The sequence below is a fragment of the Paroedura picta genome, chromosome 3 (assembly GCF_049243985.1).
Source record: "Paroedura picta isolate Pp20150507F chromosome 3, Ppicta_v3.0, whole genome shotgun sequence".
NCBI lineage: Eukaryota > Metazoa > Chordata > Lepidosauria > Squamata > Gekkonidae > Paroedura > Paroedura picta.
The window spans coordinates 59,842,421-59,868,065 of NC_135371.1; the positions used below are offsets into that span (position 1 = coordinate 59,842,421).

Below are 25,645 nucleotides of genomic sequence, written 5' to 3' on the forward strand. Positions count from 1 at the left end.
TAGACCCAAACCAGGAAAGAAACCCAATTTTACACACCCTGAGTATGCATCTGCTGTACTCAAGTTTTTGGACTCACCAATCTTCAGTTTAGGGTAAAACAAGCAGATGTACAGTATTAACATTTTTAATAATATCTTTTCTTCACCTATAAACTTAGAAATAGGGAAATTATTATTAAAATCCATAATTGGATATCAGCAAGCAGGTTCCAGTTGTGTTCAGCAGCAGTTATGATGACTTCATAAATTAAACAAACGCATACTTACTCATTACCCCAATCCAATCGTACAGTGAGGTGCCTCTTAACCTCTCTCACTTGGTCTTGGGTCAAATGGCCTGACAGTAGCTGTCTGCGGAGATCAATTAGTTCATTCATCACATGACGCAGTTTGTAGAAAAGATCTACTTTATGTTTCTGTGAAGTTTTATTTAGGAGTAGAGAGAATGAGGGGAAAGAATTGAAAAATTTAGTTACATTAATTTAAACTGTTGAATTACCTGATACCTGTTGAAGCAAAATTTATCCTATCTAAGAATTTCTATATAAATGGAGCACCTATTTATATCTTAGTTAAATCACTTAAAGATATGCTGTGAAGAAAGCCTATCATTAAGTTCCCAAGTAAAGCTAGTTTCCAGCTAAATCTATAATAAAATATAGATAAAACACACAAAAATGTCAGTTCAGGAAAACAGATCAGGTAAAAGCATATTCAATAGCACCTGAAACTGGAAATCAACTGGATCAAAAGGGATTTATTTTGAGGAGTGAATTGATTTTGCTGTTCACCTTCTATTCGATGCAGCAAGCAACTGAGATTTTTGGTGTTTTTGCAGAATACAGAGGGATTAAAAACTGTCTGAATTAATAACCTGACCAAGCCTTCAATTCTTGTTACTTATCTTTAGACAAAGATTTTGAACCCAGTATTCAAATAAACAGAGCCTCTTGTGGCGCAGAGTGGTAAGGCAGCCATCTGAAAGCTTTGCCCATGAGGCTGGGAGTTCAATCCCAGCAGCCAGCTCAAGGTTGACTCAGCCTTCCATCCTTCCGAGGTCAGTAAAATGAGTACCCAGCTTGCTGGGGGGTAAACGGTAATGACTGGGGAAGGCACTGGCAAACCACCCCATATTGAGTCTGCCATGAAAACGCTAGAGGGCGTCACCCCAAGGGTCAGACATGACTCGGTGCTTGCACAGGGGATACCTTTACCTTTTACCTTTATTCAAATAAACAAAGCCGCAAAATATTTTGACACATTTGGACTGCACTCATACATGATTGGATGTTGCATTAACACTACTCTAAGATCATTGGCAAATCCTTAATTGTCTTGTCTATACAAGAAAGTCCAGTTGCCAATGAGCTCTATGCAGCAATTTCCAATAATGGGCCAATGTAGCTTTAATCCATTGTTCTAACTATCCATCTGTTACAATTCTAAGCAGTCTACTCAGAATCCTACAGAAGTCCTAAAGTTTGACTTACTCTCCTTTTTATTGTATTCATTTACACCACCAATACCCCAACTTTTTAAGGCAATGGGAAGCCAAAGTAGCTTTCATCATTCTGTTTTCCATTTTATCCTGTCAGTGACCCTATGGAGTAGATTCAAGTGGATAACCTTGTTGGTGTGAAGCAACAGAACAAAGTTTGAATTCCATGGTACCCTTAAGATCAACAAAATTTTGTTCTGGTTATAAGGTTTCATGTGCCTACACACTTCTCAAGGTATGTGTACACACAAAAGCTTATACCCAGAATTAAACTTTGTAGGTCTTAAAGGTACCATTAGACTCAAACTTTGTTCTTATGAGGTTGGCTAGAATGAGAGTGTGTGACTGACTCAAGTTCACTCAACAAGCCTATTGTCTATTGGAGTGTGTGCAAGGCCATCTTGCACTGTAGCAATCTTGGCGGCATTCTGAAATGTGCGCGTGATGTATTTCCTGTGACATTTGGTTCTCAAGCCATATTCTGTGGAGTGCCTGTTGGTTTTTCTTCGAAGTGTACTCTGGTTTTTGTGCTAATTGCCCTCTTGAAGGAACTGCATGCAAGTTGTAAATCTTGCCTTAAGGCAAATGAGCCTGTTTGTTTGCCCATGAACAGAGAGAGCCTCAAAGGATTGGAACAGAGAGATCTTGGAATCTCCAGGTTTCCCCTGGAAATCTCCAGGACTGGACACTGTAGCTAAACAGTGTCTTAATTTCTCATGGCCCTTAGGTAAGTGCCTATTGCTTGGATTCCTGTCATTATGTATAAGTTGCTAACTTTTGCTAAAGTCTTATATTAATCCTAGAAATGCCAGCTGCCTGCTTACTTTGAAACTAAGTCTTTGATATGATTAAGTCTCTGCCATGGTTTCCAGGACGTGTTATGTCTTATGGACAATTGTTTTACAAAGGGTGAGAATGCTTTGATCCCAGAATGCTCTAGCCATACTCATCTGCATATTAGGTACGAAGGCCTTTTGCACCACCTTATTCTTAATGTAACTCTGATGTGTTCAATTGTGCTCCTGGGTGGGGCTTCCTATGGTATAAGAAATAGTGTAATAGCCTTGCTCTTTGTCTTCAATATAATGTCTGCTCATGTTTAACCCTTCCTATACTCTCCTATGGATGTGTAATAAATGCTTAGATTTGTATCCCCGGATCACCTTGGCTTGTTTTTCTCATCCATTCCAAAGCGTTAGTGATGGGACATGACAACTGAACTGTCAATTTCTTTTTTCTTTTTATGTATTTTTAGATAAGGAGCTTCAAAGCACAATGACATAAGGGTTCAGGGCCATCTTGATGACTCTGATGACAGCAAAAAATAGGGATATAAAATTGAGAAATAGATAAATGCAACAGTTTGAAAGCAGTACAGCGCAAGGTATGCATCTTCTTGGGGTGAAAACCCCAATCCAGGAGCCAGGACTACATGTATGAAATCCCAGCCATGTCACCACCAACAGCATTGATTGCCTGTCGTAGGGAGGCAAGACAGAGCAGAGGTATTGACTGTTTGCCCACATCATCTGAATACAAAATTTAGTGGTAATGTTCTCAGTCTAAATGCAGCACACACAATATTTAGCATGGAATCAACTTATCAGTTTGAGGAACTACACATATAGTTCTTTAGCCACCAAGAAATATAGATATGTAGATTCAGACAACTGAGGTTTTATATTCTCTGCCACTGTGTGAATCTGTCTGAACATAATGGACACATCCAATGACTTCAGAGTCAGACCTTCACATACAATATTCTTACTCAGATTGGCATGTTCTTTCTAATCTTGACAAAATAAATGCACTGTTTTTTCATTCACTCTTTGCACTAGTTTTTGTTCAGTCTTTAGAGCTTACTCCACTTGAGCAGGGGAAGAGAAGCTTTACAAATATTTTTCTATACACACACACATTATTTATTTAAGACATTTATCAATCACCTTTCTCCTAGACACCTGAGACTGAAGACAGGTAACAATTCTAAAAACAATTTCATGAACATCAAAATAACCATAAAACAAAGCAACAATAATGAATATGAAACAAAATCCAAGCAGTTGCAAAATACAAAGTTGTGATACAAGCACTTATCCAGGTAAGCCAGATCCCTCCTAAAGTTTATGCATCTACTTTGAAACTATGGAAATGATGTATATGTCCCAATGTCCTCTGTGAGATTGTTCCAAAGCATGAGAGTAGCTACTGAAAAGGCCTGCTAGTACACTCACAGCGGACAGAATAATTTAGAAGGCATTGCAGGGGTATACTGGGAAAAATGATCTTTCAGGTCCGTGGACCATTTTAAAGACTTTCAAATGGACTTGGAAACCAACACGCAGCCAATGATAATAAAATAAGCATAACATTATGTATTTATATACTTTTTATAAGAACCTCTTGTGGCGCAGAGTGGTAAGGCAGCCGTCTGAAAACTTTGCCCATGAGGCTGGGAGTTCAATCCCAGCAGCCGGCTCAAGGTTGACTCAGCCTTCCATCCTTCCGAGGTCGGTAAAATGAGTACCCAGCTTGCTGGGGGGTAAACGGTAATGACTGGGGAAGGCACTGGCAAACCACCCCGTATTGAGTCTGCCATGAAAATGCTAGAGGGCGTCACCCCAAGGGTCAGACATGACTCGGTGCTTTGCACAGGGGATACCTTTACCTTTACCTTTACCTTTATACTTTTTATATCCCTCCATTTGGGGCTCAAAAGCAGCTAATGAGCAATGCAGCCACCTCCTGTCAAGGAATGCGTTGCAGCATTTTGTGCAAACTGCAATTTCTGAATCATCTTCAAGGGCGCCCCAAATAAATCATGTTATAATAGTTAGTCTCAAGGTTACTTTTGCATTTATTGGCAACAGTAGTCTCCAGGTAGGCAACTTGACCTTTCTGCACACATTCAAAAATGTGCTTTCAATGCACTTTAGAAACAGATTTTCCTGTTCTGCATAGGGAAATCCAGCTGCAAAAGCACACTAAAAGTGCATTTTACTGCAGAATGGGCTCTGGATAGTCCAGGCAAAGCCAATCCCATCAGATCTCAGAAGCTAAGCAGGGTCAGTCCTGGCCAAAACTTGAATGGGTAACCTCAAAGAAATACCAGGGTCATGACAGAGGGACAAACAAAGGCGAATTCACCTCAGAACATCCCTTGCCTGACAGCCAGACAATTTTAGGAACTCCTGGCTATATTACACCCATGCTGTAGAATTGATGGATGGATGGATGATCATTTCAGGTAAGGGGAAGGGTTTACAGGCCAAATATAATTAGTTAATACTTCTCTTGGTCACTGCAATTGCCCGCTTCTTGAATAACAGAGCTGAATACAGTGGAACACCTATGCTCTTCACAATGTCAATCAGCTAATGCTAAATCCCAGCCAGTGCAAACACCTTACTGACCAGTATCACTTCTGTCTGGTCAGAATTCAGTTTTATCTTATTCTCTGAACTGCTTAAGCACAGCACGGGATAAAGAAAGCATCATCCCATGGTTTATTTAATAATGCTCCATCAAGGTTGTTTGGGCATGATTATAAAAAGCTTGTGACTTCACTTGTTCTTTGGGATTCAGGCTTTTGAGGGTTCCCATTTGTTTGAATAGTTTTTCTGCTCCCTTCAGAAACCTCACTGGTTGTGTTTCTGATTGGAACAAACATGCCAGTCAACAGATAATATTTAAAACTAGAAGGAAATGCACCAGGCACTAGCTAGGGGCTTGGGTGGGTGCAGAGAGCATTCTCTCTAAACCCAGATGGGTCAGGGGAGTCAAGGAACCAGGCAGTGTGTCTCCCCATTGGGAGAGGGCCAGCCCGGCTCCCTGGCTCCAGCACCATCCCCACGAGGTACAGAAAGGCTTCTCCCTTAGGTGGTGGGGGACTCAAGGAGCCGGGCAGCATATTTCCTCATCGGGAGAGGTGCTTCCTGGCTCCTGTGGGGTGCAGAAAGAAACCTGTCTGTACCTTGTGAGGGTGGCGCTGGGGCCAGGGAGCTGGTGGGCGAGGCTCACTCTGGAGCCTTTCGAACATTCAGCACATTGTGAGAAGTTTGTATAGATAGATAATGATTTAGTACTGTAAGATAATATGAACCATGTTGACTGGGGGGAGGGAAAAGCATACAGAGTAAAATAGATAAGATCTAACACAGCTTTTGTTCTTCCACTATTCAGGAAGTTTGGGGTTAAAACCAGTGACATCCCTATAATCCTGGATAATACCATGAATTCATGTGGGACGTGGGTGTCCAAGATTTGTATTAATGCTTTTAATCGAAGTTGGAAGTGGTGGTAATCTGTAAACAACATGTGGTCTTTAATAAGTATCTAATAGTGATTTACAAACTAATGAAGACATGGCAATGACCAGAAGCATTCTGTTGAGGTTCTTTCACTTGATAATCTACATCTATTTCTTTCTAATTTTCTGCAGTCATTCTATATGAGGCTGCCTTGAGAACTACTCAGAAGCTTGTGGTATTACACAATTCACCAACCTTTCTGATATCAGTCCTTATTTGCATATCATTTGTTGCCTTTGAATCTTCTTACTCCCTGAATAGAACAAATATTGCTCCTAGGGAATCTTACATCCAGGTTTGACATGACATGCTCAGATTTATATGAACAGCTCCTAAGAAAGGCCATGAGAATAGTCTTAAAGATGAATTATATAATCTCCTATAAAGCTAAGGAAATCTGGATAGCAAGCAAGATGCAAGAAAAATATTTTTCTATTAATAAACATTTAGTGAAACAAGCAGAGCCTCTTGTGGCGCAGAGTGGTAAGGCAGCTGTCTGAAAGCTTTGCCCATGAGGCTGGGAGTTCAATCCCAGCAGCCGGCTCAAGGTTGACTCAGCCTTCCATCCTTCCGAGGTCGGTAAAATGAGTACCCAGCTTGCTGGGGGGTAAACGGTAATGACTGGGGAAGGCACTGGCAAACCACCCCGTATTGAGTCTGCCAAGAAAACGCTGGAGGGCGTCACCCCAAGGGTCAGACATGACTCGGTGCTTGCACAGGGGATACCTTTACCTTTACCTTTAGTGAAACAACCAATGGAGCAAAGTAAAACATACATTCTCTACTGCCATATGGTACAAAATATTAAAATCAAAGATTCACAAAAGAAACATAAAATGTTTAACAAGTTAAACGTTGATATGATTTCCCCTTCAGTGGTGGGAAAAATACATGAAGGGGGCAGCAGTTACATAATTATCCTACTTCTATAGAATGGTGAGTCATAGTACAATGACTATTATTTTAAATTTGCAGGAGTTGGGATGCAGGAGAAGAGCTAAATTCGAATCTAGTCTCATGTTGGAGACAACTCAGTTTTTATAGTACAGGCTTCTAATTTTATATACTAGTGATCAAACCCGCTGTAAAATAAATACAGCGGGTGCTAGGCAAGGGAGCCCCTGGCAGCCACGCTCCGTGTGACTGCATGGGGCTCCCTCGGGCGGCGGCCTGATGCGGCAAGAAGCGCGAAGCGCCTCTCGCCGCGTCAGGCCGCCGGGCAGGGAGCCCCCGGCAGCCGCGCTCCGCGGGCAATCGGCTGGGAATCGGAGGGACCGATCGGAGGGACCACACAGCTGGTGTGTGGAGAAGTCTTTACCTGCCAGCTTGGTTGCCTAGTACAGCCCACTGAAATGGACTGATGAAGCAGGGCCAAGACAACTAGGCCAACACAAAGGAAGAGATTAAGTCCCCTCCTCATAACTCCTTCATAACTATCTTTCTGCTGGTTGCGGCTAACCACAGGTACAAGATAGGAAGGGTTAACTGCCTTCCAGGGGACATTTCACTCCCTCCTTTCTGCTGGCTTTGGGGAAAGTCACAGCCAGCAGAAAGGAGGGGGTGAAATGCCCCTGGGAGGCACTTCATCCCCATGTCATGGACCAGCCAGCTCCAGCAGAACAAAGTGATACAGAGGACTCTTCTGAGGAAGTGGTCCCTGAGAAGCTAAACATAGATCTGCAGCCAAGTACTAGTACAATGGTCCCTCAGCCCTTCTGCCCTGAGTAGACGACATAGTATAATCTGCTGGGCACTTGCTGGACTGTTTATCCTTTCTGACATCTAGAACCACTCTCTCCATCTTTGACTCATCCCTCCCTATCCTTCCAGTATATTTTATCCTGGAATCACTGCATCCCACTGATGCACCTTTCCCTGAGGTTTCTGAAATCCATACAAAGTCTATTTTCTCCTCTGACACTTAGCATTCCAGCGTCCCCATTTTACCTTAGACACTTCTAGCATTTGTATATAAACATCTATCATTCCTCAGACATGTTAGGCCTGCAACCTTCCTTCTCTGGCCTTTAGACCTTGTCAGGCAGTCAATATTGATTTTTAAACAACATTCCTGAAAAGTTTAAAGACCATGCATTCCTAAATTCAAGTCAACATGAACCCAAAGAGCTATGCATTATCAAGGAAGCATGCATAAAGACTATTCCTTCAACCAAAATAAAAAGCTCAGCATATGACTGATGAAACTCTTAACACAGCTAAAGATAGATGAGAAGCACAAATAAAAGGTGACAGAATCAAAAGCTTAACTCAGCTTTCCAGCTTTCCTATTATTATTACCAGGGTAAAGAAAGAAGAGAACAACAAACAAGAAATCTGTTCTACAAGATCCAAGAAGTCTAAAAGACATCTAAAGCATGGTTAGGCATGTTGAAAGATCAATATGGAAATATATTAACAGATAAGAATAGAAATAAAAGGATGACAGATTCCTTCAAGGAATATTTCAGCTTCTCTGAGAAAGTCCTTGAAATCAGGGATAAGTTGATAATGTCCTGGAGAGGGGCCCACTCCCTCTCATTGCCAGACTTCACCAACCAGGAGGGGCATAGGTCCAAGGGACAAGTGGTTGACCAAACAGCTGTCAGAGCTCTGTCCACATTGGTTAAGGAGAGCATACTGAAGCGGTCCAAAATAAGACCTTGTGATGGCCAAGTTTACTAACTGCATCAATGTCAGTGAGAAAGTCCTGGCATAGCATCAAGATTTTCTCTGCAAATAAGCTCACAAATGCCTCACAGCTGATAACCAATTTGGAAATTTCTGACAGTCCACTCACTAGAGAAGACTGAACTGTTTTGAATAATTGTGCTGGGCGAGAGCTAACAGAGGCAATAGAGGCTGCAAAGTACTCATTTTTTATGGCTTTCACTGCCCTCTCATAAGCATTTGTAAGCATCCTGTAAGCTATTTTTGCAGCTTCATCACAGGTTTTTTTGCCAAACTCACTGTAGCCATCTCAGTTACTGTTTCCATTCAACAACTCCTAGGTATACCAATGAGCTCACTTGGTTTGGAAGCGAAGAGGGCACCAGGGGTGATTTCAGCAATGGCTTTATATGGGCAATGCTAATCCTCCACCAGCGTATCGACTGAATCACTGGGAAGCATCAGATCCCACAGAGAAATGTTAGAGAAAGATTAGTCTTGCTTGTCCCCCCCCCCCCCCACCTTCATACTGTGGGTTGGGATGAAAATTAGAAAGGGTGCAATAGTAGAAAAGGTGCAAGAATAGATACAGAAGTATCCCACGCCCTTAAGTTTATAATACCTCTCTGTTGTTGAAAGACAAGGCCCCCAGCAACCTTAGTTAGTTATAAAATCTAAGCAATAAGATAACAGAATTATGAAGCACAATATACTGCAATATTGCCTTCCTACCAAAATTAGTCTATTATAACAGAGTATTTGGGATGGGATGTGCGATTCAACCTGTGAAATAACAATAGCTTCCATCTAACTATAAAGAAGTTAAAGGGTTCATGTTATCTAAAATGATATTCCATTAAGGAGATAAGAGAACATAAACCTAAAAAAAGAGCCTCCTGTGGTGCAGAGTGGTAAGGCAGCAGACATGCAGTCTGAAAGCTCCGCCCATGAGGCTGGGAGTTCAATCCCAGCAGCCGGCTCAAGGTTGACTCAGCCTTCCATCCTTCTGAGGTCGGTAAAATGAGTACCCAGATTGCTGCTGAGGGGTAAATGGTAATGACTGGGGAAGGCACTGGCAAACCACCCTGTATTGAGTCTGCCATGAAAACGCTTGAGAGCGTCACCCCAAGGGTCAAACATGACTCATGACTCGGTGCTTGCACAGGGGATACCTTTACCTTTACCTTTAAACCTAAAAATTATTTGCTTTAACTTAATGTGGTGGAACAGGCCCAATTCTGCCTCGCAGACCCAGTTTCGTCCTTGCCCGCCTCCTGATGCGGCCAGTTGCCAACTCCAGGCAGGTGGTAAAACTCTACCACCACCTGGCTAAAGTACAGGGTCACAGCTGGGGGAGCCAGGGCCCCCAGCTGCCCCTTACACACCTGAGGCCTTGCCACTGTGGTCTCCCACAGCCCCAGCTCCTGAGCAATAGTGATCAGAGAGCGCTAGGGCAGTGGTTGAGAGTAGAGGAGTAAACTAGCCCCCCACCAGGCCTCAGTAACAGGCGTTGAATGGTCCCCGGTGAGTGGTCCCCAGCGTTGAGTGGTCCCCGGTGATAAAAAGGTTGGGGACCACTGCTGTGAGGGATGAGATACTGCAAGGGTCCACCCCTCTGGGTTTTCCCTTTGCGTTTCTGAGGCAGGGGAGCTTTACATGGAAAAGAGAACCATGGCCCACTTCAAAATTATTAAAGATTTATTAACGTGGCGGCCATGCCGGATGCAGGAGTTTAGAGCTCCACCCGGCACCACTGGTTATGAGTGCCTGGAAACTACCAGACACTCTCCCCCTGGCAATTTTTGGGGGACTGGGGTTAGTTTCCCCCCCCTTTCCCTTTCGCGGAGTTGGCTTGGCAGCAACCTCAAGGAGGCAGCGGCGCAAAGAAGGAGATAACAGCGGCCTAGCACGCCAATTACATCACCGAGCTCGCATCGGAGGCCACCCCAGCGTGAGTCAGCTGTGCTGGGGGAAGGGGACCGACGCGAGCCTTGGGGGGCGATTCGAGCTAGTGCCAGACTGCAGCACAGGGTCCCAGGACGGTACGGGGCCCTGCGAAAGATCTTCTCTCCATCTGTTGGGCTGCACACCCCTTTCCCTAAGCTTGGAGCCCCCAGAGTATCCCCCCCCATCCAGCTGCAGTGGGGGAGAAGAGGAAAATCGGTGCTTGCTGGGAGAGGAGGGTAACACGATGAAAGAACTACTCGCGGCAGGTCTCTCTGGGCTCCGGCTTGGTTTCTGGCTGGCGTAGCGGCAGAATGCGGCAGCGGCGGAGCATTTTGGAGTCTGGGGAGCCTGCTGTAAGAGTCGGGGGTCGTGCCTCAGTCCTTGGACCAGCGCAGGAACGGGAGGAGGCTCCCTGGCGGAGTTCTGCTTGCCCAGGGCCCTGCGCGGTCATTAAGGAGATCCCTCACCGGTGGAAGTACGACCTGGAGGATGGGAAAGCCTTTGGTGCTTTCACTTTAAGAGCGAAGCCAAGACTCGAGGAGAGGAGAATTTGGTCCCCAGACTGCCACCCAGAAACAACCGGAATATCTCCCAGAGCTTGGTCTCTGGGTTTAGCTTTGCCCTCTTGGTTTCCACCCAGTAGCTCTGGCCATCATTTGGACCTGCTCCTTTCTTATTGCTGTCAATACTGACTTGCTGTGGATGGAGGGGTGATTTCTGAGATCTTCACCAAGAAAGGCTTGAGATTAGGTTAGGTCAGCTAAGTAGAGAGGATTGGCCGGAGGACAGAGAGAACCCCTGAGATAGGCGGGATCTCGACCTGCGATCGGACCCCTCTCACTAGCTGCTAGAATTGGTGGGTGGGGGGGAGGTGGGGTTGGGCGGGTGATAGTGTAAGTGGGCTGGGCGGGCCAGGGTGGGATGTAGTTGTACGGAGAAGGACCTAGCTTAGGTGTATTAGTGCCCTCTCCTGGGGGGGTAGGTGGGAGGGATTATGGAGGGGGAGTTCTGGTCAGGGGGGGAGCATATAGAGGGGCTGGGATCCCGACGATCACGGGCCAGGGGCGCTATGGCTGGGGGAGGAGGTTGGACAAGAGAAAGGTTGGGAGCACTGGTGTCCCATATAGGGCCCGGCCGTGGAAACACGACCGGCGCTCTGGGTGTGCTCGATTCCCTTCTAACCTCCGTCCCATCCCCAGGGATGTGAAGGTGGAGGCTAAGGGGAAAGACATTGGTCTTGTGCAATGCAAGGTCAATCAAGAACAAGGTTGTGACTCTGCAACACTTTGCGGAGTCGAAGGCTGACCTTGCATGAATAACGGAGACCTGGCTGAGAGATGGAGAGTAGGTCGCCTTGAGAGAACAGGCCCCAGCAGGTTACTCCGTTCTTCACCAATCCCAGACTCACAAGAGAGGAGGGGGGGTGGCAATCTTGGTCCAGGAGGCTTTCTCCTACAGGGCTCTCCCGGGGCCAGAAATCGGTGGGGTGGAGTGTGTCAGTATTGAGTTGGGCTCAGTCGAGAGCTTGGCTATCTGGCTGGTATATCGCCCGCCTGCCTGCTGGAGGTGGCAGCCACCTGGGTGTTGCAGTTCCCCAGGCTTCTAATCCTGGATGACTTCAACGTCCACGTGGACGTTGACGGGGACCTGGTGTCATCCATGGCGACACTGGGGCTCTCGCAATTTGTTACTGGGCCCACCCATTATGCCGGCCACACGCTCGACTTGATTTTTGGCGCCAGGATAGAGGTGGATCTGGACATAGCTTTGGCTGTGCCGTGGTTAGACCACTATGTCCTGTGGGCCCGGCTCGAGATACCACTCCCTCCCCAGTTGGGCGGCGGGCATATTTTCACCTGCCCGCGGAGACTCATGGATCTGCTCGTTTCCAGAATGTTCTGCGGGACCCGATGCCTCCTGGCGACTCACTTGCAGCCATGGTGGGGGATTGGCAGTCCCGCCTGATGGCCGCCATAGATAAGATCACCCCTAAACGTCCTCTCTGCCCTCAACTCAAATGGGCCCCCTGGTACACGGGGGTGCTTCGGGAGAAGAAAAGGGAAGTGAGACGACTGGAGCAAGTGTGGCGGAAGACTTGTGACGAGGCTACAAGAACATCTTATCGCACGCTTATGAGGGCGTATGAGATGGCAGTGAAAGTGGCTAAACGTGAGTTTTTTGCCATGGAAATCGCATCCGCAAGCTCTCACCCGGCACAATTATTCAGGGTAGTTAGATCACTCACCGCCCTAGAGGGGCACCAAAATACTTGACAATTGGAAATCGGCTGCGAGGCATTTGCGAGCTATTTTGCAGATAAAGTCTTGTCACTCCGCCGCGACCTTCCCGCCACAATTAATACAGTGAATGAACTAGAGACCTGTTGGCTGCCATTGGTACAGTCAGCCGTGTTGGTCCTTTTAGACCTATCGGTGGCCTTTGACATCGTGGACCACGAACTGTTGGTCCATCGCCTGGCCGGTACGGGGATACGGGGCACAGCCTTGTGCTGGATACGCTCCTTCCTCCAGAACTGGTCCCAGAGGGTTGCTGTGGGGGAAGAGCTCTTGCGGCCCTATAGTCTCCCTTGCGGGGTCCTCTCCCCCACATTGTTTAACATCTTTATGCTCCCTCTGGCTCAGCTGGTACGGAGCTTTGGGCTGGGTTGCCATCAGTACGTTGATGACACCCAGCTCTATCTCCTAATGGACGGTCACCCGAACTCCCCCCCAGAACCATTTGCCAGATGTTTGTCTGGCAAAGCAGTGTCTGAATGGTTCGAGCAGAGTCGCCTGAAACTCAACCCCTCCAAGACGGAGGTCCTGTGGCTGGGGGAAAGGGGCGGGAACAGGCAGCGCGTTTACCCACCCTGGCAGGGGTGCAACTTACCATCGTGCCCCAAGCTAGGAATTTGGGTGTGACCATTGATGCCTCCCTGACTATGGGGGCTCAGGTCAAGAGAGTAGCGGGACAGGCATTTTTCTAACTTTACCAGGCTCGGCTACTAGCGCCCTACCTGTCCCCTGACCACTTGGCCACAGTGATCCATGTGACAGTCACCTCCAGAATAGATTTCTGTAACTCGCTCTACACAGGCCTACCCTTGTCCCTGACCCGGAAACTACAGCTGGTGCAAAATGCAGCTGCGAGGGTCCTCACTGGAACATCTTGGAGGGCCCACATCCAGCTGGTGCTGAGGCAGCTGCATTGGCTGCCAATTGCTGCCCGGATCCGGTTCAAGGTTTTGGTTTTAACCTTCAAGGCCACACGCGGGTTGGGACCCACATACCTGAGGGACCGCCTACCGCTCTATGCCCCCTGCAGGGCCTTATGCTCTGCGGGTGAGAACCTGTTGGTCGTCCCCGGCCCAAAGGTAGCGCGCCTAGCCTCGACCAGGGCCAGGGCTTTTTCAGTCCTGGCCCCTACCTGGTGGAATGAGCTCCCGGGTGATCTGCAGGCCCTGCGGGATTTGTCAGCTTTCCGCAGGGCCTGTAAAACGGAGCTCTTCCACCAGGTCTATGGTTGAAGCTGGGGTCAGCGAATCAGGGATATCGCTCCCCCCCTAGGAGTTGGAGTGTACGCTACTCCCCTATCCTTTCCTCTTCACCTCTTTAATAATTGGGGGAGGGATGGAATTTTTAGCCGTCATGTTAGTAGATTGAAGTTTTAATGGGAATTTTAATGGGGTTAGTTGTTGTGACCCGCCTTGAGCCTGTCGGGAGAGGCGGGAAATAAATCTAATTAATAATAATAATAATAATAACAACAACAACAACAACAACAACAACAACAACAACAACAATTAAAAGAAGAAGAAGAAGAAGAGTTGGTTCTTATATGCCGCTTTTCCCTACCCAAAGGAGGCTCAAAGCGGCTTACATTCCCCTTCCCATTCCTCTCCCCACAACAGACACCCTGTGGGGTGGGTGAGGCTGAGAGAGCCCTGATATCACTGCCTGGTCAGAAGAGTTTTATCAGTGCCATGGCGAGCCCAAGGTCACCCAGCTGGTTGCATGTGGGGGAGTGCAGAATCGAACCTGGCATGCCAGATTAGAAGTCCGCACTCCTAACCACTACACCAAACTGGCTCTCTCAACGTTTAAACAGCAACGTTTAAACAGCAGATCTTTAGTAGAGCACAGAATTAAGCAAACGAGACCAAAAGAAACTGGATGAAACACAGTCCTTCTGTCCGCCTGCTAAACATACCCTATCAGGTGTTGGCAGGTACCTTCACTTATAGAGGTTCCAAAGTCTCCTTGACTTGCTCACATGTCCAAGATGGCTGCTCACCTCTTCTTCCAAGAGCAGACTCCTTCTCTCATGATCAGCAGGCAAAGACCACCAGCCAAAAGCCCCAAAGACAAAGCCCCTTCCTTCCTGTGCTCAGGATCAGATATACTCCTCTGTCCCCTCCTACAGGAAGCCCTTCACCTAGGAATTCTGGGGAGAAGAAGCTCTTTCCCCCCCCCCCCAGGTATTTCCTTCCTGGCCAGGTCAATTAACATGTGAAGGGGGAGGTGAACAGGGGATCGCAGCCCCTCTACCTCTCTTCCCAGCACAGAGGGGGGAAAAACTGTCCTTTTGAAATAGCAAGGGGGCATTTCGTCACACGTAAGACAAACATTTTAGGATACTTCTGTATAACTGCATTTATATTGGTCTTTTCACAAAAGTTACAAATGATCTAAATGTATCAACATGGATCACTTATCCTTCACATTTATGTCCCATACTTCCTCTAAGGAGCTCTGAACAGTATTACATAGTTGGGTGCTCTCATTTTTCACCACACAATAACACTGTGAGCTAAGTTAAACTGAAAGAAACTAACTAGCACACAGCAACCCACTATATTTCACAGCTTGAATGAGGATTTACATTCAAGCCTTCCCAGTCCAAGCTCAACATGCTAAACGTTACATCACACTAGCTCAATACCTGGCAGCTGATCTTCTGTAACATTTACAACCCTCACACATAAGACAGTAAACTGCATGTAATTACTATGCCATTACTACTTCTATAAATGTTATCCTTATTTTCAATGAACCTACCACATATAACTGCTTCCAGAGGCCAGCCCATTCCTGGAGGGTTGCTGTAACTTCAGTGATAACAGAATCTTCAAGTGGAACAACTGTTTCATACTGCCTGTAAAATGAAAATTTTCTTTAAAATCTTCATGATATTTTTAGAAGGCTAAACGACATTTTGACAGGAAAAGGTACAAAATTACATTTATTGTCCCCTGGATTTGATGAGTAACCAGGATGATCCAGTCATTTATATAAGGACTCCTTTACTGAACACAGACTTACTTACTTCAATGTAGAACATGTAAGTCAGAAGAGAAATGTCATTCCTAAATAATTTCCCCTGTCTAGTTAACTTATATCAAGGAGGATCAGAGGCGTTCTCTCTGAAAAGAAACCAATCAGTCACATCTTCATAATGAGTCAGCATTTGCATTTGTCTTGACTGGGAGAGCAATGTGCTCCTCTACATATGCTCTGCTCACAACTGTATTCTGGGGGGCTTCAGTTTCTACTGAGACAGAAAGAATAATCTTCATTATACCACATTAAAGAGAACTTATGATCAAGGATGGCTTACCAGTTAACCAGGGCTGAGTCTGCACTCGCATGTTTTTTTCATTCTCGGTCTTGCTGATTTCTGTTCAATTCAGACTCTGATTTCGCCAGAGGTCTATAACAACCATTTCCCCTGACTGAAAAGAGCGTTAACCCAGGTGCTATAATCTGCACCCAAATAGACTCTTCTTCCTGGAAACTGGAAAACTCAGGGCCATTCCACACAGCTGGGAGAAAACCGTGATCAGAGCTGTTTGGTCCAGCACTATTCTTTGTAGCGTCTTACCGTCATTTCACACCTAACGTTTATCTCCGTTTTAGTAGTGTTATCGTTAATTTTCTAGCATTCCTCACCTGCTTCCAGTTTATGGCCAAGGAACAATGAGTACGCTACAAACTTGCAGTGCCGCCCCCAGCTTGAGCATGCCAATCACTTCTGACAACCAATCAGCATCACTTGTGTGCGCACAGACTAGTGGCAACCCCCCTTAATTTTTTTAAAACCAGAATTAATCGTTACAACAAATATTCATTCATTCACAATTGCACAGATAATCTTTAAAAAATCCACTTTTGCTTTTTTCTCCCAATACCTTAATCTCTCTCATATCCACACAATGTGAAGGAATTAGGGATGGCAGCCTCCAGGTGGAAATCATCTCCCTCATCCCCTGGAATTACAGCTCACTTGCTGACTAGAGGGATTGTTTCCCCTGGGAAAAAGTTATACCTTGGAGAGTTGATTTAGTGGCATTCTACCCGAGGTCTCTGCCCTCCTCCAGCAGTTACTAGCAAGTATTCGTTGCTACAAGGCATTCCCCATTTTTAAAAAACAGTCCCATCCCCGGAAACAATGGAGGAGGGGAGGGACAACTCCCTAGCGTTACGAATACTGTTGTCGCCTCTTCACTTTTTAACTTGCCGGGTACTTGAGGCATCTGATGGGATTTATGCCAGGTGAATGCACTTTTCCCAATTACACTGCTATTGCTACAAATCGGCAGATGTAACGACATTAGTGCTGGGAGGGAGTGGGAGGCTGACGGTGTCGTCTGAAACCCTGAATTTAAAGCATCAGCATCAGGTGATAATTGTGTTACATTTTCCTTGTGCGGAATGGCCCCCAGTTTTCACAGAAGCTGATCACAGAGACTTTTTTCAGTCCCCTGTAGTGAAATATTCAAATGGGTAGCTGTGTTGGTCTGAAGTAGCACAAGAAAATCAGAGTCCAGTAGCACCTTAAAGACCAACAAAGATTTATTCAGGGCGTGTAAGGAGTTCATAGTCTGACGAAGAGTGCTTGCACTCGAAAGCTCAAACCCTGAATAAATCTATGTTGGTCTTAAAGGTGCTACTGGACTCTGATTTTACTGTAGTGAAATAGTGGCTTCAAATCTTGTTCATGAAACTTTGGTCCAGGCATTGGCCCTGCAAAATCTTTAGTGGGCCGCTAAAAAAGTGTTTTGCTCCTCATAGTGTAAGAATGTAGCACCAATTAGTTGCACCTGTGCCCTTGAGAAGCCAAACACTGTCCACACCTACAGATAAGACAATTGGCTTCAGATGTTCCCAATTAGCTTGTTATGAGAACTGGCCTTGATTTAGATGAGTCGGCATTACATCATCTGTTTCAGAATTGGCTCATCTACCCTGACATTAGTAACCCCATTGGTTAATTGATAAATTGTTAATTTGGATACGATTGGTTTCTGTACCAAAGACCCATGTGGGAATAAACCATAAAGGTTTTCTATTGTAACATATTGTTGTTCAAATTTTGGGGGAACCCTTGTCTGTGCCTTGTGAACCTACAACATTGAAATTCTGTCTTGTCATCCTACCATTCTTGTGAGTATCGTGTGTTAGCAAGAAATGTTGCACAACATTCTTATTTTCTCACTGCTAGTGTATAACTTATATTTGTGCACCTTAATAAATATAAATTAATGTTTTAGAACCTTGTGATTTGATTTTGGGACAAGCTAAGTCGAAGCCTCGCCTACCTAACTCGTACCATACTACCAACTAAGCCTTTTGATTTGTGGGACAGGTTCCCTGGTAAACCCCTGATAGACTTCAAGACTGCCTCTGAGTCTTGGACACCTTAGGGACCCATTCAGAGGTGGTAGCAGTACTACCAAGGAGATTGGGCTATCTACCTTCTTGGTCTTTTTTTAAAAAGTGAAGGGGATGTTTTACACTGGGATTTCCTTGTTTAAAAAACAACTGTATAGAGGCACTTCATTTCATTCTTAAAAAAAAAAGCAGTAGATAATGTGAATACAGTTAGTAAGCTATTTGCCTTGCAACCACAACTTTATGAGTTCAAGGCTGGCTATAGGTCTTTTTTTCCCCCACACAGGAGTTTTATTTAATTTTTTTTTACTATTGATACGATTAGCCATGAGAACCAAGGTCATTTCCACACATTGTCAAAAATAGCATTATGCCAGCTGAGTGGTGTAACACTACATATAATCTCACCTCCCGGCCCCTCCTCACCTTTTTTGCTGTCTCGCTCTTCTCTGCCGCCATTTTGCGCTTCTCCCCCTCCAAATGTGCTGCTTGAAATGGCGGAAGAGAGCAACGTGGTTTATATGTGATGCTCTTCCATCTGTCAATCAAGCCAGGCAGCCAGTCCCCTTTCTCCAAGTTTTAAAGGGCCTGCGATGCCCACTAATTTTTTTTTAATTCAATACTTCTCCATTGAAATGCCTATGCATCTAATCATAGATGCATAATGCTCCTATATTGCCGCCCCTTATGGAATTACCAGTCTTGCTTTTTTTAAAAATGAATCTCATTCCTGATTGGAGGGAGGGGGGCTTAAAAAGCCATGCTTTGTGCCACATGATTTGGGGAATTTTTTTTTGCCTTTGCCTGCATGCTTGTATGTCTATTTGTTGCTCCAGGCAGTTTGCTTTAAAAAAAAAACTCCTGTCCCTAGGAGAAGGGAGAGGGAGGCAGGTGAAAGGGCAGGATATTGGAGGCAGAGACAGAGCTTCTTTGCCTCCATACCTTCATTTGGCTGGTAGGCTGCTGGCTGCTCTCCATTAGATAGTGCTACATATGTTGGTGAATCCACTTTTTAGATTTAAAATGGAGGATGTAGCCAGCCAGATACTGCCCAGATGCTGCATGTTGGCGATATCATGTGGAGGGGCCAGAATATAACAACTCCTTAAGGTAAGCATTTCACCATTTTTAAAGGGTACAGAAATCCCACAAGTGTCAAGAGTCTTGCTCTGTGGTAAATGACAACAAAAATGCTTCCAATTTATGGACATCCTATGAAATTATGAACTCCAAAATGTCCTATTGTTAATAACCTTGCTCCCCTCTTGTAAACCAAAGGACAAGGCTTTCTTTAGTGAGTCAATCCATCTCATGCTAGGTCTTCTTCTTTTACTGCTCTGTTAAACTTTTCCTAGCATTATTGTTTTTTCCAGTAAGTCTTATCATAATGTGACCAAAGTACGATAGTCTCGGTTTTATTCTTATAGGGAGAATTCAAGCTTGTTTTGACCTACAAACCATTTATTTGTCTTTTTAGAGGTACATGATATTCATAAAAATTTCCTCTAACGCCACATTTCAAATTAATTTAACTTTCTTCCTGTCGCATTTCTTCATATCAGATAGAACATATTTCTTAATTCCATCCAAAGATATCATTCAGTCAGGACTATATTTAAACAATTCTTTTATCTATTGCAAACATCACAAGTTCTTAAAAACCAAAGGGGATACTCACCCTCTGTTATTGACAACAGCCTTTTTCAGGTGAATATAGTTAGCAGGAAAGATCCCCTGTAAAAAAAAAAACAATTTTAATCCTGGACACACAGTACAAGTGTAGCTTAGCAGCAGATATTCAAGTAAAAATATGCTAGCTGATAACCGATCAAAAACTCTGAAATCAACACATGTACTTCAAGTTTCTTTTATGAAAGTAATAATCACTTTAACAAACATTAAAATTATGACCTCTCATAATTTAAAATGGCTAAAAATGTGACCAAATATTTACCATAACAATCACTGTTCTGTTCAATAGCCAAACTGTTTGAACATGGAGTTTTATATTCACTTTTGCTTTTTTTTAATATGTAAACTGGACATTTTTTTTAAATGCAGAATCAGCACTGGGAACTTAATACATATAATCTAGTTTGCCAGTTAAAACAGCAGCCTTATCATTTATGGCACACTTGATCAGTATTGGCATGGTTGATCAACACATGGAAGCAACTTTCATGCACTAATTCCCTTGTTGGATCAGAAACTGGATAGAGACATGAAAGAATCATCACCCTGCCCACTTCCACTACAATTTATAAATGGATTTCCCAACTAGGGAAGAAGCGACACTGTACGGGCATTAGAAGTCCCATCAAGTCCCCATAGGTTACAATACTAAAAAAAGAGCAATAAATACGAAAATTCCCACTGAACACAATGAGAGTGACAAATACCCCCTCCCTCTTCTGCCTACAAACCTATAGTACAGCTTAATGTATAATTACATCTATAATCAATCATAGCTCTTCAAAGCAATATATAAAACTCCAAAGCACTATATAAAATCAGCTAGACCACTATATCTCAGAATACATTGTTTTATGAGGTTACACCTCTGTAGTCCTCATTTTGCACAATTTAGAACATTAATGGAAGACTTCAGTGATAGAAAGTCAGAACAAAAAGGAGAATCTTGCTTTAAGTATAAACTGTTATAAATATCCCTCATTGCAACATGTACACTCTGACATGTGGCCACTCGACCCCTAATGTATCCTTCCCCATCATCTTGCTTTAAGTATAAACTGTTATAAATATCCCTCATTGCAACATGTACACTCTGACATGTGGCCACTCGACCCCTAATGTATCCTTCCCCATCATTACTAGATAACTTACATCTAGAGTGGGATTCTTCTGATTTTACCAAAACCAACATGTTTCTGAAATAAGATGTCTTACAATTCCTGCCAACTTTCCTCAGGAGTTCGCCAAAAAGCTACTTGGCCACTTTATGATATTGTGCCAGCATTCAGGTTGCATTTTAGTTTAAGTGGTGTCTCTGTCACAAAACATTCACCAGTGCTTAAAATATCCAAACTTTTCCTTCCAGCACCACCATCTCATCCACACAGCCATAAATACATACTCTCCACACATGACTGGCTTTCAACCTGCATGACTGAGGAATGGAGCTTCTGTGTAGAACCATCCTAAGAGAAGCAGTCTTCCAGACATGTGAGTCTCAGAGCATGAAGAGCTATATATGTAATAACCAGCATCTTGAAATTGACCCAGAAGCAAACAGACAACTGATACAGTGTAATATGTGTAATATGTACATTACTAGAGGTATTTTCTAATACAATGGGCGCTAGCCTGGGCGCTGCTGGCCCCAGCGGCCTTGCAGGGCTCCTGGTGGATCCCTTCCACCGCACTGGCTGCGTTGACTCCCCCCTGAGGGCCTGGCTTCGGCACGGTGAAAGGAGCAGGCTCTGCTCGTATCGCCACAGCGAAGCCTTTCCCACACACCCCTCCCCCGAGGTCCCGGCTTCGCCACAGCGAAAGGAGCAGCCCCACCGCGTCCCTGATGCGGCGGACCTGCTCCTGTCGCTATGCCGAAGCCCTTCCCCCATCCCCCCCCCAAGGTCCCAGCTTCGGCGCGGCAAAAGTAGCAGGCTCTGCTCGTCTTGCCGCGGCAAAGCCTTTCCCCCCTCCCCCACCCAAGGTCCCGTCTTCGGCGCGGCGAAAGGAGCACGCGTGCTGCTTTCGCTGCGCCGAAGTCTTTCCCCTACCCCCCCAGGTCCCGGCTTTGGCACCGGGAAAGGAGCAGGGCCGCCGCGTCTTCAACGCAGCAGCCCTGATCCTTTCCTGGCAGTGAAGGCTCTTCCCTGGCCCCCTCACCTTCGAGTACGGGACGGGCCAAGGGGCCAATCGGGAGCCATGCGCTGAGCAGCTCCCGACTGGCTCCTTGGCCTTGGCCCCTCAAGTGTTTATCCTGGACTCACCCCACCCCTTTCTCCTCGCACATTGCCCTTACTGCATTATTACTACCGCTCCCGCAGTGCAGTTTACAGCTGGCTAATTCCAATGACTAATCAATTTAAAATTTCTGGATCAATATAATCAACAGTAAAATAGCAGCTTTACTTCTATGGTGTATATTGCGCAATGCTTAGAAATTCTGCTATGGCTTATTTTATGGGAATGTCTTATTTTCGTGGACACAAGGTACATACATGCATACATGACAACAGTAGTTATTTAAACCCTTATTGTTTCATTGTAACACTAATCTCTCCCTACTAATGCCCAGTTTGTTGGACAGACAATGCACTAGGTAAAACTCGCCCCGATTGGCCCTCAGTGGAAGACATGCACTCAATAGGGAGAGGCCCCACTCGGGATCAATCACGGCTGTTCATTCCTTGGCCCTTCCTTTCCCTCTTCCCCTCCTTCCTGACATTGTAGGAAATGCAATAGAACTGACAACTCTGTTACATGCTGAATGCCTGTCAGGGCCTGGAGGCGGCTCTCTCTGCCTACCCCAACCCCAAGCAGTTGCTGGTAAGGCATGTGAGTGGGAGGAGGATTGGCCCCAGATTCCTGCCTTCTTATCAGCTGTCATCACACCGCTGGCCCACTTCTCAGAGCCCAACATGGCCACAGGAGAGCGGGAAGACGGCTGTCCCCACTCTGTGGCCCTGCTCCATGCAGAAACACCCATTGGGGCCTGGACCCAACTCTTTCTATCCATCCCATCCCCAAGCAGTCACTGGTAAGGGGTAGGGGGCGAGGTCTAGTCCTGGGAGGCAGCTTATACCACAATCCATCCCGCACCAACTCTCCTTGAGGCCTGTTCATGGGGGTGGGGTAGACTGGGGTGTTAAGTGCCCTCTGCCTCTTCTTTCTGGCCATGACTCAGACCTCTGCCTATCCTCTTTGGCCAGAAAGGTGGTGGGAGCTGGAGGTGCTTTGCCACTGTGCTGCAGCTGATAAGGGGGGGAGAGGTCTGGCCCCAGAAGGTGGATTAGGATCTGGGTCTTCTTTGAGGCCTGGTTCCATGGGTGGGCTGGGTTGGGGTGTTTCGCACCTTCTGCTTCCACCTCCTCCTGGCTGAAGCTCAGACCACTGCCTGTCCTCCATGGCAGAAAGGCAGCAGGGCTGGAGGCATTTTGCTGCCAAGCTTGCTGCCGTGGGGGAGATCTGGGGTAGGTAGGTTGTTCACCAATCCATCCCATGCCAGGGGCCTGGTTGCAGCGGGAGGGACTTTGTGACTAGGTATTGATACTAATCTTTACACTGCTCCGGAAGCAGCATAAATAAAGCAGTAAGGGCTGTGGGGGTGAGCATTGTCCAGCATGGGGGGGGCCAACGATTGGCCCCTTTGGCCCAGGTCTGACCAGTTGGGAGATGCGAAGCTGCCCACCCCCCAACCTTCACTGCCGGGAAGGGGGGCGGCCACGATAGGCTACCTGCAGCTCTGGGAACACTCCTGACACGGGCAGCCCACTGTCCCTTTTTGCCATTCCCCTGCCGTCGCCCCGTGCTTCAGGGCCAGGTGCAGGCTGAGGCTTTTTCGCGGCCGTGGCCCCTGTCGCGGCCACTGGGGATCTTCTTCCTGGGTTTACTGTGTTTGGCTTCTGCTTCTTCACTTTGACCGTATTGCCTTCCCCTGTCCATGCAGGTGGAGGCCGTGGCATTTTCGTGCCCGCTGGTCCTTGCCATTTCCTTCTGGAGAGCCCGCTCCTGATTGTTTCTGTCGGCCTTTGCTGCCGTCATTTTCTCCTCTTTTTTCCCCTTCCTGTTGCCCTGAACGCCACTTGGGAAGCATTCGTGGGGAGGGGGGGGCACCGGGGGGGACGGGAGGCCTGCAAGCTGCCTGGTCCCAGGCCGCGGGAAGCTAGCACCTATTGTATTTCCACATACAATGGGCTTTGAATCTAGTAACAGTATAAAACACATTATTATTGTTATTTATTAGATTTTTTACCTGCTGCTCTCGTAAAACATCTCATGCAGGATTACAGAATAAAACCCCATGTCAAATAAAAACATTAACATCACAAGATAGCAACATGCCTCGCAACTGAATAAAAGTAAGCAATGCTAGTTATTACCACAATATATTGTTCCTTAAATCTTTACACCGGACTAAATAAAAGGATAAGGCGTTCTGGGGCGGGATGTGTCCGGGATGAGGAAGGGTCCGGATTGGACCCTTCCTCCGGACAGACAATCGGAGGGACCAATCGGCAGGCGCACAGTGCCTGCCGATTGGTCCCTCCGATTCCCAGCCCCAGCAACTGCGAACCGTGCGCAGCGCGGCTCGCAGTTGCTCCTTTGCCACCGGCCTGACGTGTCAGGCCACCCACAAGGGAGCCCCCGGCAGCCGCGCAGACTCCCTGCCCAGCAACCTGACGCGGGGAGAGGCGCAAAGCCCCTCTCGCCGCGTCAGGCTGCCGCCCGAGGAAGCCCCCGGCAGTCGCGCAGAGTGCGGCTGCCGGGGGCTCCCTGCCCGGCGGCCTGATGTGGCGAGAGGCGCAAAGCACCTCTCGCTGCGTCAGGCCGCCGCCCGAGGGAGCCCCCGCCAGCCGGCTCCGCACGACTGCCGGGGGCTCCCTTGCCTAGCCTTGGACTTGCCGCTTCACTTAACTCGACGCTGAGACAAGCGGTGGCCCCCCAGCCGACAGGACGCACCAGCTCGACAACTGCCAGCCACCCGCCGCCATTTTTTGCCTCGGGGTACACGCTGCAGGAAGATGCGGCGCAGCAAGATGCGGCCCCGGCCACTGGACGCCCACCAGCCGCTCCACCAACAACGGGACGCAGCCTACCCACGGTACTGTGATCCCTACAACTGTGACCTGCCTCCCTCTGTGTTTTCTGTGCCAGGCCCCCCTCCCTTCCCCCAGGATCCCACGGCTGAGCACCATTACCCACCCAAAGAGGAGCAGAGCTTGCCGAGTTCTTGGGGCACCCCCCCAAGGCTATCACGGGCAGGTGATCTGGCCAGAGGAGAAGCTGCCTGAGGTCCCTTCTCTAGGCAGCCGGTGTGGCATGGGAAGCCACCCCTGTTGCACTTCTGCCTGCAAGTTGCTGCGGTAGGGATCCAAGCCGCACCGCGAGCGGCCTGACGCCCGCTAGCGCCCGCTGTATTTCAAGTGCAGCGGGCTATATTACTAGTATACAATAAACCAAGAAATTGTTCTTAAAAACTGGTGTAATATTTTAATAATTCAATATCTTACTTTAAAACTATGAAAAAATTCTAGAATGCTGAACATAAGGTTCAAAGGATTTTTTTAATGTAAAGTATTAGTTATTTATTCCCACATGTTCAAATTTGCTCAATTCAGAAGTGAAATAATCCAGACTTGTAAACTAAAAAAGTACTGCAAGAGTTAGATATAAAAGTATGGAGATATATCAGAGTTTCTATAGCATAACAGAAAACCATCAATCCATGCCTGTAACTGCTGACTGATAGCATGCAGCTAAGAAGAATCACCCCACTAGTTAGTTAGTTAGTTACTGTATTTGCTGGCGTATAAGATTACTTCCCCCCCCCTGAAAAACATGCCTCCAAGTGGGGGGGGGGGTCATCC

The 25,645-nt window shown here is 46.5% G+C and overlaps 1 protein-coding gene across 11 annotated transcripts in view; it reads right to left on the bottom strand.

The window, feature by feature from the left end:
- DOCK3 (dedicator of cytokinesis 3) overlaps positions 1-25,645 on the bottom strand; it is a 292,500-nt gene that overhangs the window by 228,965 nt on the left and 37,890 nt on the right. For all 11 annotated transcript variants that reach the window (XM_077325925.1, XM_077325933.1, XM_077325924.1 and 8 more), the window contains exons 4-6: positions 19,771-19,826; positions 15,480-15,576; positions 268-416 (exon numbers count right to left, since the gene is read on the bottom strand). In XM_077325925.1, the coding sequence (XP_077182040.1) occupies positions 268-416; positions 15,480-15,576; positions 19,771-19,826 (302 nt within the window). The remainder of the gene's footprint in view (positions 1-267; positions 417-15,479; positions 15,577-19,770; positions 19,827-25,645) is intronic.